Below are 21,229 nucleotides of genomic sequence, written 5' to 3' on the forward strand. Positions count from 1 at the left end.
CTTGCTATCCCTTCCTATATACGGTCAACATCTTTTCGGGCCCCAGGTGTACCAAATCTTTGAAAAGATGAAAAAGGATACTGAAACAGCTAAGACAATAGGCGCACTTCAGACGCCCTCTTGTAGAGGTTCCTTTCACCACACTCACTTCCGACCAGTGGGTGCTGTACATCATACAGCATGGTTACTGTCTGCAACTAACTTCCATGCCTCCCCACAAACACAGACTTGCACAAGAGCGTGTAAAACTGCTCAAAGAAGAGGTGCAATTGCTCCTTCACAAAAGAGGCATTGAGCTTGTACCACCCTAACACCAAGTCTTAGGGGTGTACTCCTTGTACTTCCTAATTCCCAAAAAGGGCAGTTCTCTCAGGCCCATTCTAGACCTTAGACCCCTAACAAATACATCCTCGCAGAACATTTTCATATGGTCACTCTTCAGGATGTCATATTTCTTCTACAGCAGGGAAACATTGACTGTTCTCGGCCTGAAAGACGTTTACTTCCACATACCAATACATCCAGCGCATCAGCGCTACCTCGTTTGTAGTCAACGACAAACACTATCAGTTCAAGGTACTCCCATTTGGGATAACTAAAGTTTTTCGAGTGGTCCCAAAGTGCCTTGCCGAGATAGCCGCATACCTGCGTTTGCAGGGCATTCAAGTCTTCCATTATCTGGGCGATTGACTCATCAAAAGTGCCACCCTTTAACTATGCCGCAAAAACACTCAGACCAGTATACATCTTATACACAAGTTGAGGGTTCACCATCAGTGTCACAAAATCCCACCTCCTACTCTGGCAAATTCAGCCTTAATGAGGAGCAATACTCAACTCAAAACCATGGGTTAGCCTATCCCAACCCTGCACGGGTACAGTATTTTCCGACACTTCCGCTCTTTCAACTGATCAACAGGTCACAACAGGGACAGTTACGCGCCGCCTAGACGTGATGGCTTCCTGCATTGCAATGGTGCCCCACCAAGGCTACATATGCGTCTGTTGCAGGAATGCCTAATGCAGCAATGGTCTCCAGCAGAGGATCTTTGGGACGATCTAGTGTTGGTCAGCCCCTGACCTTATCACTCTCTGCAGTGGTGTAACGCCCAAAAACTTGTTGCATGGGCGGCCTTTTTAACGAACCAGTTCTGCAGGAGACCTTAACAACGGATACCTCTTGGGGTGGAGAGCACATTTACAAAATCTAACTGTCCAAAGCCACTGGGAACCTAAATACCAGGGCCTTTGTATCAGATTCTTAGAAATCCTAGCCTTTGGCCTTGCATTTAAAGCTTTCCTTCACCATCTGGGCGGCAAAACTGTACTTGTCCAGCCATGCAACATGACAGCCATGTTATGTCTTCAAAATAGGGAGGGAATCGGTCGCCACAGCTCTCTTACCTCCCTAGCCCATTTGGAGATGGACTCTCCCTCACAAAATCCACCTATTAGCGCTAACAAAATTCACCTAGTAGCAGAGCAACTCCCGGAGGTGGACTACCACTTTGCCAACCTCCTCAGCAGGATGTGGCAACAAGTCCACGGGTGAGCACTCCACCCACAAGTCCTCCATAAGTACTTCCAGTGGATATTTGCCTACTTTTTTCCTTTTCTCCCACTGTATTGGTTTGTGGTTCGAAGACTACGGCAGATGTCCCTTGCTCTCATTCTGGTGGCCCCAACTTGTGCCCACCAACTGTGGTTCACAACACTTATGGACCTCTTGGTCGTTCCACACGAGAGGCTTCTGATCAGGTCAGATCTTCTCATGCAGAACCATGGAGCAATACGGCTTCCAGATACCAAGCCTCAATCTTGTGATTTGACTCCTGAAGTCTGAGAATTCTGATAGCTTAAATTACTACCTAAATTCATGGCCATCTTGAAAGAACCACGTAAACCCATTCCCCGAGAATGTTATGTTATGTTATGTTATGTTATTGAGTGTTTGTATAGCGTACAGCTACTCACGAGGAGTGTCCCGACGCTTTCCACCCTCAACTCGTATTGAAATAACACAACACAGCTAAAAACAGACAGCAAAACAGAACAAAAACAATGGGCAGTAAAAACAGACTAGGAGTTAAAGAGCCAGGTCTTCAGGCCCCTCCTAAACTGGAGCAAATTAGCAGTGCTCCGCAGAGAAAATGGAAGCAGATTCCAAAGCTGGGGGGCTCTGTAGCCAAAAGACCGCCCTCCCGCACGGGCCTTCCTCACCCGTGGAACCACCGCTCTACACAGGGCTTCCGAGCGGAGGGAACGAGCTGGACGATAAAAAGTCAGTCTCCGCTGCAGATATCCCGCTCCTGAGCCATGCAGAGCTTTGTGCATCAGGGTCAAGGATTTAAACTGGATCCTCTTCCTAATGGGGAGCCAATGGAGCGACTGGAGCAACCCAGACGCTCGAGCTCGTCTCCCTAGACCAAAGATCGCCCGGGCAGCAGAGTTCTGCACCACCTGAAGGCGCTGGACCAGATAATCAGGAAGGCCGAGAAAAAGAGCATTGGCATAATCTAGCCTCGAACCGACCAGAGCCTGCACTGTAATCCTCCTGTGCTCCTCAGATAACAAAGGCAAGAATTTGCGGAGCATTTTCAGTAATCCGTAACAGGTGCCGGCCAGGCCAAGGATGTGAGTTCGGAGCGACAGCTGATTGTCTAGCTTGACGCCCAAGTTTTTGCCCACCACTGAGGAATGTGCAGGAGGACCCATGTTGGACGGCCACCAATGCTGCCACTCAGGATCGGCAACGCAACCAAAGAATAAAATCTCAGACTTTCCCGAGTTGGCCCTCAGACCGTTCCGCTGGAACCAGTCGAAGACCAGCGCAAGGCAGTCCCGGATTCTCTCTCCCACAAACTCTTGGTCTTTCCCGCATGTGAAGAGGAGTTGCGTATCGTCGGCATAGGAGACGATCTGGGCCCCATACTCCTCTACCAATGCCGCCAGAGGGGACATAAAGATGTTAAATAATGTGGGGCTCAACACAGAACCCTGTGGAACCCCAACTCCCAATGGCGGCATCTCGGCAGAGCTCTGGGAAACCCAGACCGTCTGGCGGCGGCCTTCAAGGAAAGAAGTAAACCACTTCAGCACCGTCCCCCTCAGGCCGATGTCAAAAAGCCTAGTTAGAAGCATATTGTGGGGGACGGTTGCTACACGGCCATATGTAATGATTTGCCCTTCATTGTCACTCGAAATATATTATTCTGCTCACAGCTAGAGTACAGGACATTGCTACCTGTTGCACCTACACACTTTTGGACTGCCATTTACTTCTATTACACTCTATCTTGCCGCTGTGGCTGCTTACCTATAGAAAAAGAAACATATCTCCCATTTTACAATTTCAAGTATCAAAGCATTAATGTAAGGCATCAAGAGGGTAATCCCTCCTCTGACTCAACTGGCTCCATCAAGGAACCTCCTCACCAGATTTATGGAACCCCTCCTTTGAGCCTATCCACTCTTGCCCATTTCAGTTCCTCACCTAGAATGTGACTTCTCTGTTCATCATTACTTTCCTTCTGTGTGCCAGTGAGCTAACCGGTCCTAACCCTAGGCGAATGTTTCTTTCAAGTACATAAGGACAGATTTGTACTCTGCACCAACCTTATATATCTTCCTTAGGTAGTTTCTCAGTTCCGCCTGAACTTGCTGTTTTTTTCCCCTCAACCAGACTCTGTGGCAGAAAGAGCTTGTCACACTCTAAATGTCAAATGAGCCATATGTATTATGGATAGGACAAAACTTTTCGGAAAGACTCAAGAAATATTTTTGGCTTTCTCAAAACCCCACAACAGGAAGGCCCTCTCCAAATCAGGCATTGCCAGATAGATAGTCAAGGGCATCTAAAACTGCTATGCTAAAGCAAAGAGAACCGTATCTATCCCTCCTAAAGCTCACTCCACTTTCAAAAAGGGAGCCTCCATGAACTTCGTGGGGAATATTCCAATAGCCGATATATGCAGAGCTAGTCTTTACAAAATAATACTGTTTTTCAAACTACTGCAACACCCACAGGTTAGCCACCGCTTTTGAGAGGACTGCTTTACAGTATATGCACAGCATGATATTCTGCAGTAACACATGCCTGGAGTGAGAAATGTTACTTACCTAGTAGCCATCTGTTCATGGCATGTAGTGCTGTAGATTCACATGCACCCACCCTCTACACCCGAACACCTGTGGCTGTTGAAGTCACCTTTCTATCTCACTTACCTTGTTCGCATGGACATCTTTCTATACATAGCTTCACCTCTCATTCCATCCTCACCCGCATTAGGGGGAAAACCCATCTAACAATGCTGTTGATGCCCATGCACATTAACAGTAGGAGGAGGAGTCCCTGAACCTTGTGACTTGAAAGACTTCTTCGCAGAAAAACTCATGCACATCCGGGCCCAACTCTAGTTGGCACGAGTATGCACAGCATGTGAATCTACAGCTCTATATGCCACAAACTGATATTTACTAGGTAGATATTCAGTAGAACGTTCGGTTTCGACCCCTTTGTCAGGCTGTTTTATTTTTGTGTAATTGCTTTAGTTTTCTAAAGTTCCACAAAAGGCTTAATACATCATAGTACTGTGAAATATAATTAGCCATCTGAATCTAACAAGTCTTAATTAACTGTAGGAAGTATTTGTACGTAAAAATTGATGGAGCCCAAGGTTTAAAAATGAAAATCAGCTGGCGAAATCCAGAAAAGTTGTATGCATTTTTTTTCTTCCAAAAAAACTAGGAGTCTTCAGGCCCAGTAATTGCAGACTCTTTCACACTATTGTGGCCCTACTGTCAACAACAGGTTCATAATGTTTGACACTTTAAAAGTTGGAAGATCCATGTCTCAATTTCTGATAACTGAGTCCATTCTGAAATGTTCAGAGTTCTTGCTGAATATGTTATGGTCCCTATACAAACCAGTTTAAAGGACAGACCAGTAACTTTTCCTTGTCACGCAAGGGGTGAAAATGCTTGTACTATTGGGATAGTCCATATGAACAATCTGCTATATTGGTGCATCAAAAATGTCAACTCATTTTTCACATAGGTTTTTATTGTGCGGATTGACAATGGAGTTACCTGTAATACTATTAGTGTCACACATTAACCCAATCACCAATTCAATCTTTTGGAATGTTTTACTACTGTGGAACTGTGGCAGAGACGAACGTTCGGAATTCGTTTCAGGTTGATCAGAAATCTCTTACCCGTGTCTCGGGTGTTGAACCCTCCCCCACCCATCTTCCCTGGGTTATGAACTAGGCCACTCCAAACTCTACTTGTCTAGTGTGCTCATCCATAGTTAATCTCATTGTTCTCTTATGCAATCCCTCTCTCTGGAAACTGAGGTTAACATAAAACTTGCTGTTTGTGTTGCACTGGGAATAGTGTCAAAATACTGGGATGTGTGTCTTACCCCTATGAGAAGGGGATTGAGCTTCCATGTTCCTGGATTAGATGGCGTCCACTCTCATTTCTTCCTGTGCATTAGCTGTCTTCCACCCAATTACTTTTAGTTTACAGCAAAAGTGAATTTAAGGTTAAATAGGGCCTGATGACTGATAGTCCCATTAGCAAGACTGATAGAAGTTCTGAGCTGGGTCACCAGAAGGGAAATATAAGCAGAAACTTGTTTATGATGTATTTTTTCAAAATGTAAGCTCTGCGGTTGCAGCGATTGCCCTAGTTACCAGGAAGTTTTGTCTCAAAGTAGATGAGTGGGACTATAATAGTTTGGTAAATTTTTAGGGATAGTGACTAATCGGTTTGCTTTCCTTTTACAGGAGATGAGAGCTGCATCTGTGGTACAGTCCCAGACGATAGCTGCTGGGAAGGAGGAGAAGATTCATTCACCTGCGGTCCGAAATGAAACATTCAGCCCTGCATTGCGCCCAGAACACCCCAAGCACATGGAGAGCATAAAACCAGTGTTGCACACCCAAAACCGTGAGTCTGTTAACTCTTTTGGTGCCGCTTTTCTACTTAGAACAGTTTGTCAACTTGGCAGTAGCTTTTTACAATCATGATAACTTGTACAAGTATGTATTTACAATATCCTTTCCATTTGTGTTGATATGAAACTGTCCCCACCTATGTATAATACTTGTTCGGCAATAGATTAACCTTAAAGCTTCAACTGTTTCATATAGTAATGAGAAATTTCCTAGCTATCATAACAAAGTTTCAATTCTGTTAAGGACATGGAAGTGAGGATTATGCTGTACTCTCTTCATTTTTATGTCTCGCCTAGGCAGCGCTTGCGCTGTCTTTGCGAGACATGCTGTATTCAGGATAGGTAGTATGAGAAAGGAGATCCCTTGGTGAAAATGAATGCCCCACAACAAATAGAAAAGGGTAAATTAGTGGCTATGCTCTAGCCCATATATTAGAAGTGAGTATCAATAACAAATTAAAAAGACAATTTTGTAAAAAAATTAATGCTTTTATTTTCAATTGATTAAAAAGGAGTTTTTTTGTACAAAAATTGCTTTAAAAACAGTTCATGCTCAATATATTCAAATATACCATGAAATCATCTCTAAATAAAAACCATAAAACAATTAGTCCTAAAGATAAGAAAAGACAGAGGAGCGAACAAAACAACAGACAATCTTATTTGTCATAGCAGTACATATCTGGGAATACGGAATGGAAGAGACTAGTTCAGGACACGTTTTGCTTATAATGTCTATGGAAATAGCTCTGTCCCTTGATTATGTGCTTTCTTGCGTCGACGCGTTTCGATGGTTAGTTTGAATTTTGGACCATCTTTTTCAAGACAGAAGTGATCTGTCTCTCCTATTTATATGGCACTGGATGGTTGCCAAATTCATGAAGGTCCTTGTCACATGTACTCTTCTATTTCATTTTGCTCGACAGTTGTTCTTATTATACATGGCATCTGCCAAATGATTGCCGTTGCCTTTTCTCTCATTGTACAGTGGGCTGTGGATATAGGCACTTTTAATTTCATCAAATTCTGGACTCCCACTCCCCAGGGACGATTTAATGTTGCACTCTTGGTTTTCTTTCTAGATGATGTGAAATTGTCCTGGGTTTTTTTTGTCGCTTGTCACCAGTTAGTTTCTCATGCTGTCTGGTGGTGTTTAAAAACGGGATTCGATATAAAATTCTCCTCTCTTCGAGAGTAGTCCGGGTTTCCTCTCTTCACTTCAGTTTCTTTGCCCAGATATTAATCTCTTGTCCTTTTGAAATCCCACGGAGAAGCCTCTCTTAAATACGGCCGTAACCAGGTTGAGATTCTTCCCGTCTAACACGACTCACGTATAACGCCAGGCAATGTGAAATTGTCCTTGGGGTTTTTTTGTCGTTTGTCACCAGTTAGGTTCTCATGCTGTCCGGTGGTGTTTAAAAACGGGCTTCGATATAAAATTCTCCTCTCTTCGAGAGTAGTCCGGGTTTCCTCTCTTCACTTCAGTTTCCACGGAGGAGCCTCTCTTAAATACGGCCGTAACCAGGTTGAGATTCTTCCCGTCTAACACGACTCACGTATAACGCCAGGCGTTATACGTGAGTCGTGTTAGACGGGAAGAATCTCAACCTGGTTACGGCCGTATTTAAGAGAGGCTTCTCTGTGGAAACTGAAGTGAAGAGAGGAAACCCGGACTACTCTCGAAGAGAGGAGAATTTTATATCGAAGCCCGTTTTTAAACACCACCGGACAGCATGAGAAACTAACTGGTGACAAACGACAAAAAAAAAACAAGGACAATTTCACATTGTCTAGAAAGAAACAACCAAGAGTGCAATATTAAATTGACTCTGGGGAGTGGGAGTCCGGAATTTGATGAAATTAAAAGTGCCTATATCCACAGCCCACTGGACAATAAGAGAAAAGGCAACGGCAATCATTTGGCAGATGCCATGTATAATAAGAACAACTGTCGAGCAAAATGAAATAGAAGAGTACATGTGACAAAGACCTTCATGAATTTGGCAACCATCCAGTGCCATATAAATAGGAGAGGCACATCACTTCTGTCTTGAAAAAGATGGTCGAAAATTCAAATTAACCATCGAAACGTGTCGACGCAAGAAAGCACATAATCAAGGGACAGAGCTATTTCCATAGACATTATAAGCAAAGCGTGTCCTGGACTAGTCTCTTCCATTCCGTATTCCCAGATATGTACTGCTATGACAAATAAGATTGTCTTTTGTTTTGTTCTCTCCTCTGTCTTTTCTTATCTTTAGGACTAATTGTTTTATGGTTTTTATTTAGAGATGATTTCATGGTATATTTGAATGTATTGAGCATGTACTGTTTTTAAAGCAATTTTTGTACAAAAAACTCCTTTTTAATCAATTGAAAATAAAAGCATTAATAATTTTTTACAAAATTATCTTTTTAGTTTGTTAGTGATACTCACTTCTAATATATGGGCTAGAGCATAGCCACTAATTCACTGTTTTCTATTTGTTGTGGGGCATTCATTTACACCAAAGGATCTCCTTTCTCATACTACTTACTAGTACCCTATTCCCCTGGTGTGCAAGGGGTCTCTCTCATTTGATTAACCGTATTCAGGATAGGGACTTTAACAGCTTCGCCCATTTTCAAGGACTGTTCCTGTTACATGTGTTGTTACTCAGAGCTTGTGTGCACTATTACTTTTTTTAGCAGGAGCAGTCGAGACCAGTGCTTGTGGTTTACAGAGCTCTGTTGTAAACAGGGCTGTAAATCTTGCTCTTATCTTGCTACATTTGCTGTACATTCAAAAACAGAGGTCTGTTTGTGCTTCAGCTGCCTCCAACTCCCTCCTGCTTTTGAAACGCATTGCCAGGCGTCACGGTCCCTGCCTTCCTGTGGCTATTGCCACCTCCGTTTCCGAGCTCAAGAAGCTTCTGCAATGCAATAGGTCTCGCATTTGCGAGAGTTTGAGCTATTGGCATTGTAAATGACAATGCCTTTTATTTCTGTTTTGTAAACCTGAAAGCAGTGCGTAAACACCCACTTTGTGCTTATAGTCTTTGCTTACGAGAAGCAAGGCTGATAGTAACAGCTCCTCTTTTACTGCCAGCCTTGCTTCTTGTAAGCAAGGATTAGAAGTACAAAGTGCGTGTTTACGCACCGCTTGCTGGTTGTAAAAACACATAAATAAAAGGCATTGTCATTTACATTGCCAATAGCTCAAAGTCTCGCAAATTGCAAGACCTATTGCAAACTGAAGTTACTCGGGGGAAGGATCTGAAAACAAAGGAATTGTAATCACTGGGCAGCAGGAGAACAGAGCTTTGGACTCTTAAGTCTTCCAATGGCCCCTCGACTCCTAAATCCTCTGTGGTCGAAAAGAGGTCAAAACACAAAGAAGACTGTGAGTCAAAGTCAAAAGACACTGTTGGTGGTAAACTCCCGTCTGATAACAGGGTCACTTGACGCTGAAAAAAAGCACTGGCTCAAAGCAGATATGGACTGATGAGAAGGAAGAACAATTTGGATGATGGAATAATGCACAATTAAATATTAAGTACCCATTTTCTTACAGGTAAATAACCTTTTCTTATCCAGTATTGGGGTATCTTTCATAGAATCACATGCCCGAATCATTCTCCGTCGTCGAGGCGGGAGTCCCACGGTAAAAATATATACATTAGCAGTGCCTAAAAATTTCTTGTAGTAGGCTGGAAAAGACTAAAAGGCATAACTGGGCCCAAACCTTAGCAGCCTATCTACCTCATTATGTAAAAAGACCTGAAATAGTAGCCTCAGCCAATCAGCTGTCCTCACCCTCTAGAACTTTCCCAGCCCAGGCAGTTCTCCTCAGATTTTCACCCCACTTCGTGTGTAAGGGAGTCTCTCTGAGTGCCTACTCAGTTTTTGTCTCTTTTTCTTCAAAATGTCTGAAAAGAAGGCTCTTTTCAAGGCTTGTGGAACCTGTAATAGGAAGAGGGTCCATATGGACGACCAGCACTCCGACTGCATCTATTGTCTACACCCCTCACATGTTGTGAAGGATCGTAGAATTTGCCGTACCTTCCCTACTAAAACTATCAGGGATAGAGAGGCAAGGGTTCTTTTATGGTTAAAATCATCTTCCACAGATGATGAGGACACGGCCTCTACCTCCAGCAAGAGAGCCAGATCCAGAGAGAGCTCTACTCCTGAGAGGAGGAAAAAATCTAAACACTCTCAGAGAGCCTCAGAACCCTCAAGGAGTACTTCGTCTCCATCAAGACCGTCCACTGTGAGTACAGCCCAGACTAAGATTGTTTCTCTGGTGTCTCCTCATACTACTACTTTGACTTCTACCTCTTCAACTTCTTCTGCAACGGTCACCACTTCAGCTATTACTTCTCCTTTGGTGTCTGCTAAAATTTCGTCGTCTATAAGGTCTTCATCGACGAAAAGCCAAATACCGTTGAAATCATTGTCGACTGTCCTCGTCGACGACGAACCCATCAGCCACGTACACGAAGACCCCATCGACGGCCTCGTCGACGACTTTTCCGTCGACTAAGACACCACCGACGAAGGGTTCGTCGACAGCCACGTCGACGACAACATCATTGTCGACAGTATCGTCGACAACAGCTCCGTCGACGGTAAAGCCATCTACAGTCCCGTCGACGGCAATTCCAGTGACGACACCGCTTTCAATTACAAGCTCGTCGTCTTCTACAAAACCTATGGCATCAGCTAAACTGCTGCTCAACACACCTCCAACGAGAGTGCAGTATACCCGTTTTCAAATGAAAACTTATCAAAGACAGGACTACTCTCACATTTCTCCACTTTTACCATCACACATTTTGGAGACCTATGTGGAGGATGATTCTGATGACGAAGAAGAGGATGAAGGCCCTTTTGGGGTTGCCCGTCACCCTTCACAATTGAACATTAAGTATCAAGAAGAGGAGGAGGACGATGAGCAACAGCATTACGACAATGAGGACTTCTCAACGCTATTTAATTCGCACCATACAAGACCTCCACGTTCAGAGGACTCGGGTCACCTGCCACCTACTTTAATACAAGACTTACAAGTCATGTTGGCAGATTATCGCCAGAGATTTCCTCCAACTCAAGTTGCACCAATTGTGCCGCCTATGCCAGTTGAGATGCCAAGGCCTCCTTCGCCGCAAGCTCCTTTGTCGCCAAGGCAGTATGTAAACCCTGCACCCCAAGGAGACGCGGATGCCTCTTCTTCTGAAGAAGGTGATGGCAGGGAAAAGGGCAAGTTGCCAGATGTTACGCCTACGGATCCCTGGGATGATTGTCATTCCCTTGCCTTCACCGCCTACACGGCGCCCGTCAGATTCTCCGCCTGAGGATATTGGCGGATTTTATAACATTATGCAACGTGCGGCTACCAAGTTTGAATTGCCTGTTACAGTGGACCAGTCTGACTGCTTTTTACATGACTTTAAGGAGGGATATCAAAAGATTACCAGGGCTATCCCGATTATTGACTACATATGGAAGGAGGGCCTCAACATCATGAAAACACCTGCTTCCATTCAGCAGTTACTCCAAGAATTGAGAAGAAGTATCGCGCGCCAGCTGATACTCCAGCTTGTTTAACAGGACACCCTCGGCCGGACTCTGTCATATCTCAAGCGGCACAACAGAGGTCCAAGAACCCTTGAGCTCCGATTTCAACGCCACCTAACAAGGAAGGCAAGAGACTGGATGCAATAGGAAAAACGTTTTCTGCAAACGCAGCAGCCTCCATTAAGGCAGCAAATTTGTTGGCAATTATGGCCCGTTATGACAGACAAAATGTGGTCAGATCTGTCAGAATTCCTCGATCTCATCCCTGAGGATCGCCAACAGGAGGCGCGCAAAATCGTACTTGAGGGAGAAAGGGCGGCGTCGGAGATCATTGATTGCGCCCTTGATATATCTAACACCAATTTTAGGCAATTGGCGGAAGCAGCAGTCCTCAGGCATCAGGGTTGGCTCAAAGCAACCTCCTTCAGACCTGAGGTCCAAACAAAGATTTTGGACATGGCGTACGATGGGGACTCGCTCTTTGGCAAGCACATCGATGATGCTTTGCTGGCTATCAAAACGGATACGGACACTGCCAAATCACTAGGTACCCTACAATACAGGAGAGGATCCTTTAGAGGAGCAAGGGGCCATGGTTACTCCTCCAGGGGAACCTATTTCAACCAGCAAAATCGACAGTACCAGTCGTAGTACAAACAACCGTACTATCAATCATCCTACAGGCAGCCTGCCTCGGGTGGTTTCTCTCGTCAGGGAGGGAAACGGCGCTCGAACAATCAAGGGTGTGATTCCAACAAACGCCAATGAGCTTTGCCGGACGTCAGTCATTTATCCTCCCCTGCCCGTGGGCGCCAAGATTTTTCCGTTTTACCAACAGTGGAGGAGCATTACTTCGGATCAGTGGGTCCTGGATCTTGTCAAGAATGGACACACTCTGGAGTGCTTGCAGAAACCACCAACAGTGCCGCCCAGGGGTCCCCCTCCACTCGTCTTCACTTACTGTTCAAAGAGGCCTTAAAGATGCTACACAAGAATGCAATAGAACGAGTTCCCTCCACTCAGAAAGGGAAAGGATTTTATTCTCGCTTCTTCCTCGTAGAGAAATATTCTGGAGAGTGGCTGCAGATTTTGGATCTGCGCAAGCTCAACCAATATCTGAAGAAGCAGAGTTTTCGCATGGTCACACTAACAGATATTCTGAATCGTCTCAACAAAGGGGACTTTATTGCTTCTCTGGACCTGGAAGATGCCTACTTCCACATCCCTATCCATCCAAAACACCGCAAATATCTGAGGTTTGCAGTGGCTGGCGTCCACTTTCAATTCAAAGTGCTCCCATTCGGCCTGAAATCAGCACCGAGGATATTGACCATATGCTTAGCCCCGGTAGCAGCCATGCTGAGGTCACAGGGAATACAAGTTTTCCCGTACCTTGAAGACTGGCTCCTAAAAGGACTATCGAAAAACTCCACAAAGGAAGCGGTCAAGAGTTCCCTCTCTCTGTTCTCCAATCTGGGACTGACCCTCAATGCAAACAAATCTCAGCTCCAACCACGGCAGGAATTAACCTTTCTGGGAGCAATTTTGGACACATGCCAGTGCAAGGCGTTCTTGACTCAAGAGCGGCAAACCAAACTGTTAAACCTGGCAAAACAAATATTTGCAAGAAGGTCTCTTTCGGTCCGAACATTTGCTTCCCTTCTAGGGATGTGCTCATCTGCAATCGGTCTCATCCCCATGGCGAGACTCCGAATAAGGCCACTGCAGGAAGAATTACATCGGCAGTGGAAGCAAGCGGGCGGGTCGTTCGACGACCGCATAAAAGTAACTTCCAAGATGAGGCAAGCCCTTCTTTGGTGGTCGAAGACACACAATTTGTCACCAGGCCTCACATTTCTCCACGACATACCAGAGTTCACCCAGACAACAGATGCTTCCATGGAAGGTTGGCTAGGTCACCTCCAGGACCTTTAGATTCAAGGGTGGTGGTCTCATCAGTATCAACAGAAGCATATCAACAGCCTGGAGCTGAGAGCCATCTTTCTGTCCCTGCAAGCTTTCCTTCCACGGATTGCGAATTCATCAGCCCTGGTGCGCACAGACAATACCACCAGCATGTATTATATAAACAAACAAGGGGGAACAAAATCTCTCTCCCTCTCGCTGGAAGCTCAAGAAATGTGGGAGTGGGTCGTATACCACGGCATATCCCTCAGAGCAGAACATGTGCAAGGTGTCCAGAACTCTCTAGCCGAGAACCTCAGCAGGACTTTCAAAGGTTGTCACGAATGGGAACTCGAGCAACATCAAGTGGAGAGGATCTTTCAAGCATGGGGAACACCAACTCTGGATCTGTTTGCCACCCAGCAGAACAGCAAATGCCTGTTTTACGCCAGCAGGTTTCCTCAACAGGGATCAAGGGGAAATGCCCTTTTGATGAGATGGTCCGGAATATTTGCATGCGCTTATCCTCCGATCCCTCTCATTCCGAGGATACTGCAAAAGATGAAGAGGGAACATTGCACTCTCATCCTCATTGCTCCCCGTTGGCCAAGACAGTATTGGTTTCAAGAACTCCTTCAGCTCTCTCAGCAGCCTCCACTTCGTCTCAAGCCGACAGTGTCGATGTTAACGAGGGAGGGAGGCCAGATCCGACACCCGGACCCTCAATCGCTGCACTTGCACACCTTGCTCCTGACTTCCTAGAGTTCAAGGATCTTAACATCTCCACAGATTGCAGGGCGATTTTATCACAAGCCCGTGCGCAAAGTACCATCAAGACATACCGTTTTAAGTGGAAGCGATTCTGTTCCTGGTGTGGAGAAAATAATGTCCATCCACTCCAAGCTCGGCCTGAGAACATCCTTCCTTATTTACTTTCTTTAGCTAAAGCAGGTCTGGTTTTCTCGTCCATTAAAGTACATCTGGCAGCAATATCCAGATTCAGGAAGCGTTTCAACAAACCATCATTATGTTCATCATCATTGATCAAACAATTCCTTAAAGGGCTATTCTGAGCTTTTCCTCCAGTTCGCCCCCCCCCCCCAATCCACTCCGGAGTGGGACGTCAATATTGTTCTGTCCCAACTGTTAAAAAGGCCTTTTGAACCTATTCACAGGGCGGAGCTAAAGTTTTTAACTTGGAAAGTGGCTATTTTACTAGCTCTCACTTCAGCCCGCAGAGTCAGTGAGATACAAGCTTTCACGATTACACATCCTTTTTTGCAATTCTCTAGAGACTTTGTGACACTTAGAACTAATCCAAAGTTCATCCCAAAGGTGCCGACCCAATTCCACATCAATCAGCCTGTCAAGCTCAGAACTTTTTTCCCGGATCCTAAAACTCCGGCAGAGAAGGTATTACATTCCTTGGATGTGAAACGGTGCCTTAAGTTTTATCTTCAAAAAACAAAAGGCATACGCAAATCTAGTCAGCTTTTTGTTACTTATGGTCAAGCCACCTTATGTCAAGCTGTAACAAAGACGACTATAGCTAGATGGTTGTCATCTACAATTCTCTTCTGTCACGAAAAGGCTAACAAACCTTTAACAAGAACGGTTAAAGCACATTCCACCAGAACAATGTCAGCGTCGACGGCCCTTTTTGCTGGAGTGACGCTGGAGAACATTTGCTGAGCTGCTACGTGGAAAAGTGTGCACACTTTTACGAATCACTACTGTCTGCAGTCGGCAACTCATGATGACACAGCGGTTGGGGAAGCGGTGCTGCAGCATCTCCTTCACTAAGGTTTGACTTTTTATAGTCTTTTCTTCATAATTTGACTGTATTAAGCATATGTATTTCATTATAATGTTTTAATCTTTTCAAATGCTGTCCTAGTCTATAATGTACTATATGAAGGTTTTCAATGCATATGTTATGTAAACATGTTTGTGCTCTATAACCTTCCAGATTGTGTGGGGATGGATATGTTTTATTTTGTCTCCCACCTTCCTCTAACGACAGACATGATGTCACTACTTGCTACTCTGATTCAGGCATGTGAATCTATGAAAGATACCCCAATACTGGATAGGAAAACAAGTTACTTACCTGTAACTACAGTTATCCAGTATTGGTATCTTTCATAGATTCACATGCACCCGCCCTCCTCCCCGGCAGGGCAGTTCTTTTTATGGATACTTACTTCTCACTTGTGCTCGGAAAATCTGAGGAGAACTGCCAGGGCTGGGAAGGTTCTAGAGGGTGAGGACAGCTGATTGGCTGAGGGTACTATTTCAGGTCTTTTTACATAATGAGGTAGATAGGCTGCTAAGTTTTGGGCCTAGTTAGGCCTTTTAGTCTTTTCCAGCCTACTACAAGAAATTTTTAGGCACTGCTATTGTATATATTTTTACCGTGGGACTCCCGCCTCGACGACGGGGAATGATTCAGGCATGTGAATCTATGAAAGATACCATTACTGGATAACTGTAGCTACAGGTAACTTGTTTTCTTACTTTATCTTGGCCTTACCTTACATAAAGAAGCTTTCCTTATCCCTGCCAAGTTATATTCCCTGAGTGTTAATCAATTCAATTAGTGTTACCTTTGCCATTTTTCTTTTGTGCCAAGTGGTTTGGACTTTTAAAAATGTTCTACTGTATTTCACTCTTTACTATTTTATTCCAAAGTCTCTGTTCCAATGTCATTGCAGACCTTTGCATGAGTGGTCTGTTATAGATACCTATGTTCCAATTGTATGTGGAATAGAGGAATAACCACTATATGAAGTGGGCTCAGAGGTACTGGGTTACTAGTTCCTTGAAAGTCTTGGTCATATGCAATGGCAACATCACAGTGCAATGCCGTGCTTTACTTGGTTACACACTGTAGTGGCCTCCACGTAAAAGGTGCTCCAAGTATACAACAGAGCCTTGCCTATATGGCACTTTGTTTGACAGGCCTCGTGGCAGGTCCGACCACCCCCCCCCCCCCCGCATGGCTGGTCTCGGACTACTGCCACCCCTGTTCCCCGGACAAGAACCACACCTGCCGGCCGACGGGTCAACCCCCAGCTCTTCCCCGACGGAACCCCGGCTCATGAACACAACATTCTCGGCTGGCCCGGGTCCCTTCCCGAAACACCGGCCCTGGCCCAGCCACCATCTTGGACCCGCCACAACCAGGCCTCGTGGCCGCGGGTCGACCCCAGCCTCAGGCCCAGCCAAGCCCCGACATCGAGGCACCACTATCCACCCAGGGGGTGAAGAGACCACTTGGCGAGTCAATGGAAGAAGGAGTGTCGATGGCTCCCCTCCGCCAGGTTTCGATCGCCCCCAGCCTCCCTGGGCGCTGGCTTCACCCCCCTGCTGGGTGTCTGGACTCCCTCATCCCGGACCTCCCGACCCCCAAGTGCGAGGGTCCGGACATCAAAGGGCGCCAGACCTATAACTGGTGAAGCGCCAGAGCAGGAAGGCAGTTGTATCCTGGAGTCGAGAGACACCGAGATGAACTCATCCTTGAAGGCCTGCTGGCGCTGCTGCGGCTCCTCTTCGTGAACCATCGTGAAGGCCTGCTGGCGCTTCCGCGGCTCATCCTCTTCGTGAACTATCTTTGAAGGCCTGCTGGCGCTGCCGCGGCTCATCCTCTTCGTGAAACCATCTTGAAGGCCTGCTGGCGCTGCCGCGGCTCATCCTCTTCGAGAACCATCTTGAAGGCCTGCTGGCGCTGCCGTGGCTCATCCTCGTCGTGAACCATCGTGAAGGCCTGCTGGCGCTGCCGTGGCTCATCCTCTTCGTGAAACCATCTTGAAGGCCTGCTGGCGCTGCCGCGGCTCATCCTCTTCGAGAACCATCTTGAAGGCCTGCTGGCGCTGCCGCGGCCCCTACTTGCGAACCCTCCAGCTCGAGGATTGTGAGCTATACACCAGCTACCCCTGTACCGGACCGGTACCGAGACTGTCCCGCTACCCCCTTTCCTAAGAGACTAGAATTGAAGGGATCATCGTATCCCGGTCCTGCTGTATCGTCAAGTTAACCTGCCTAAGAATACCGATAAAAGTGTACTAAACCTATCTTTGTGTGGCGTCCATCTGTGAGGGGGTAGTTGCTCGTCCGTACGATTGAAGGAGAGGGCCCTCGCCAGGAGGCCTCCCCCCCCCTTGCTCGGCCGACCCTCCGGGTCCCCGTCTAACATTGGTGGCCAGCGGCGCGATCCGAGCCAACGCATAATCGTACGGAGAGTAGCTCGCCCCACGACGCACAGCAACAATGACGACGAAAGAGAGTGGAACAACCGCAAAATTCCAGATGGAACGGCTGGAAGAATACAGCCACAAAGAATTGAAACAATTCTGCATAGACTTGGGCATCGCTACCACAGGACTGAGCACCAAAGATGACCTCAAGCACGCCTTGGAATCTTGGGTGGAGCCGGGAGCGCCCCCACCCCAAAACGAAAGCATTGAGACCACAGAGACCATTACCACCCCCGTAGAAGAAAGAAGAGCGGGCCTCTCGTCCGAGGAGGCCCGAGAATGGGAGAAGAGCCGGCTCCACGAGTTGGAACTGGCTCGACTCCGCTTAGACGGAGAACTAAAACTGGCAGAACAAAAGATAACCCTCGAACACTTACGGCTCCGGGAAGAATGAGAAGAGAAAAAGAGCCAGAGGGAGCTGGAAGAAAAGAAACTAGCATACGAGCATGAGCGCAATTTAAAAGAGCTAGAGATTCGACGACAAAAAAAAGACCTTGGCGTCCCCGAGAACCAGAGCTCCGCTCCCCCTACGGACACCAAAGTCCACATTCCCAAGGACGTCGTCCGGGAATACTACCGGAACGACGATATCCAGCAATGGTTCAAGGCCTACGAGGTAGCCATGATCTCCCACCGAATTCCGCGAAGAGACTGGGGAGCCGGGTTGTGGGGGAGCTTCGTCAACGAAAGAAGAGATGCCCTGCTACAACTCCCCGACCACGAAATGACATCCTACGAACACATGAAAGCCGCCCTTCTCACTCGCTATGGGCTCACGCCCGAGATGTACCGGCAGCGATTCCGAGACTGTAAAAGAATCCCCGGTACCACCTGGGTGGAATACGTGAACTTTTTTAGCCGAGCCCTAGAGGGATGAATCAAAGGCAGCCAGGTCACCACCTACGAACAATTATTAGACCTCATTGTGTGGGAGCACCTCTCCAATAATTGTTTCGAAGAACTAAGGCAGCATCTCTTCGATAGCAAGCTGACCGAACCCCGGAAACTCGCCATCGAAGCAGATAGATGGGAGAGCACCCAGGTCCTCCGGAGTTGGCTGGGCGAACAGAACCGAGCCTCCCAAGGGCCCCACCGTCCCCGAGGAGGAGGAGGAGGAGGCCAGGGTCGGGGCCGGGACACCGTCACGGTGCCCCCCACTAACAACACCCCGTCCCCGGCCGGAAGAGGAAGTCCTCAGACGCGACCGGGATTCCGCTCCAACCTGGTCTGCCACAAATGCCAGCGACCCGGCCATTACGCCAATGATCCAAACTGTCCGAGAAACCAGAGTCCAGTGAACCGCCAGATCACCGCCGTCGCCCTCGGAGAGGAGTAAGGCGACGAAGAAGCCGAAGAGTGCAAACAATACCAGCCCGAGTGGGAACCCGCCGCCATGTCCCTGGTATGTCTAGGAGAAAGGGACATGGTCCCACGGGCCCCCATCCCAGCCAACACGCAGAAGTACAGCCAGTGGGTCACCATTAATGGACACCAGGCTGAAGCCCTCCGTGACACAGGGGCCAGTGTGACCGCAGTCCGCTGCCATCTGGTGACACCCGATCAAATCCTACCCAACGTACTCTGTCCAGTCAGTGCGGTCTGCGGACAACTCCGAAAGCCTGTGCCAGATGGCCCCGTCCCCTTCGTGTGGGGGGGGAGTGTCGGGCATGCTGAAAGTAACCGTCCGAGACGATGCCCCCGTGGACTGCCTCCTGGGGAACGATCTCGAGAGCTCCCCCTGGGCCGCCGTTGAACGAAGAGAGCACCTGGAGATGCTTGGCCTCCCTGAATGGGTCTGCGCCACAACCAGATCCATGGCCGCCCGCGCCATCCCCACCACGGAAGAATCTGAGTGGCCCGAACCTCCACCGCCGATCGTCACAGAAGAGACCACCCCTGAGCCTGGTCCACCGGGGCCCAACAACGAAGACCCTGCCCCCCTCCAAGACCTCCCGGAGCTGGCCCAGTGGCGCCAAGAAGGTGGCCCCACTCAGACACAGTTCCGCCAAGAACAAGGAGCGTGTCCCTCCCTCGAGGGGCTCCGACAGCAAGCCATAGCCCAGAGCGCAGGGGATGCATCGGGGGCCCACTGGATCTATTGGGACAACGGGCTCCTCTACAGTGAGCAAAAGATTGCCGAACTGGGAGCCAGCCGGGTGCTGGTGGTCCCCCGCCGATTCAGAGACTTCCTCTTGAACCTGGCACACGATGTGCCTCTTGCCGGGCACCTGGGGCAGGACAAGACTTATAGCCGCCTGGTGACCCATTTCTACTGGCCGAAAATGCGGAACGATGTGATGAACCACTGCCGGGCCTGCCCCACCTGCCAGGCCAGCGGGAAGAGCGGCCGAAAACTAAAAGTCCCCCTGCAACCCTTTCCCATCGTCACCACTCCCTTTGAGCGGGTGGGAATCGACATTGTGGGGCCCCTGGAGCCCCGGACAGCACAAGGTCACCGGTTCATACTCGTCCTGGTGGACCATGCCACCCGCTATCCCGAAGCCATCCCTCTCCGGACCGTGACAGCGCCCTGGTGGGCCGAGCCCTGATGGGGATCTTCTCGCGGGTGGGCTTCCCCCGAGAGGTCGTCAGTGATCGGGGCACGAACTTTATCTCCAGATATATGAAGTCCCTATGGCAACAGTGTGGGGTCACCTACAAATTTACTACCCCCTATCACCCGCAAGGAAACGGACTAGTGGAACAATTCAATCGCACCATCAAGGGTATGATCATGGGCCTGGAGGAGCCCTTACGCCGCCAATGGGATGTGCTACTACCCTGCCTCCTGTTTGCCTACCGGGAGGTCCCCCAGAAGTCCCTGGGGTTCAGCCCTTTCGAGCTCCTGTATGGGCACCCCGTCCGGGGCCCCCTCAGCCTGGTCAAAGAAGGGTGGGAGGTAACCCCCCAGAAAACTCCTCCTGATGTGTACAAGTACCTCTTGACCCTCCGAAACCAGACTCGGCGATTCAGGGAACTCGCCAAGGCCAACCTCGAAGCCAGCCAAGAAGACATGAAACGTTGGTACGATCAAAATGCCTCATCCATTGAGTTCGAGCCGGGACAGCAGGTCTGGGTCATGGCCCCGGTCGAACCTTGCGCCCTCCAGGACAAATGGACAGGACCCTTCAAGGTGGTGGAGCGCAAGGCCCCGTCACCTACCTGGTGGACCTGGTGTCCCCCCGGAACCCTCTCCGTGTCCTCCATGCCAACAGACTTAAGCCTCACTTTGTACGCTCTGAACTTAGCCTCCTGATGGCTACCGACAGTGGGGCTGAAGAGGACTCCGAGCCCCCCCCCCCGACCTCCTGAGGACCCTCGAAAAGGACGGCTCCGTGGAAGGATTCCACCTCTCCGATGTCCTGTCCCCAGCACAGCGCAAAGACTGCCAAGATTTGCTACAACAATTTGCCGACCTATTCTCCCTCATCCCTGGGGTCACCCCCTGGTGCCTCCACAATGTCGACACTGAGGATAGCCCCCCTATCCGGCACAGGGCTTACAGAGTACCTGATTGAGTACGCGCCTGCATCCAGTCAGAAGTATC

General features: G+C 48.1%; 1 protein-coding gene across 6 annotated transcripts in view; it reads left to right on the forward strand.

Annotated features, from left to right (window-relative positions):
* The window catches only part of BRD4 (bromodomain containing 4), a 1,320,550-nt gene that overhangs the window by 1,167,294 nt on the left and 132,027 nt on the right, over positions 1-21,229 (forward strand). For all 6 annotated transcript variants that reach the window (XM_086960824.1, XM_086960816.1, XM_086960841.1 and 3 more), the window contains one exon: positions 5,793-5,955. In XM_086960824.1, coding sequence (XP_086816950.1) covers positions 5,793-5,955 — 163 coding nt within the window. The remainder of the gene's footprint in view (positions 1-5,792; positions 5,956-21,229) is intronic.

This window comes from Lissotriton vulgaris, chromosome 1_1 (genome assembly GCF_964263255.1).
Source record: "Lissotriton vulgaris chromosome 1_1, aLisVul1.2, whole genome shotgun sequence".
NCBI classification, from domain to species: Eukaryota; Metazoa; Chordata; class Amphibia; order Caudata; family Salamandridae; genus Lissotriton; species Lissotriton vulgaris.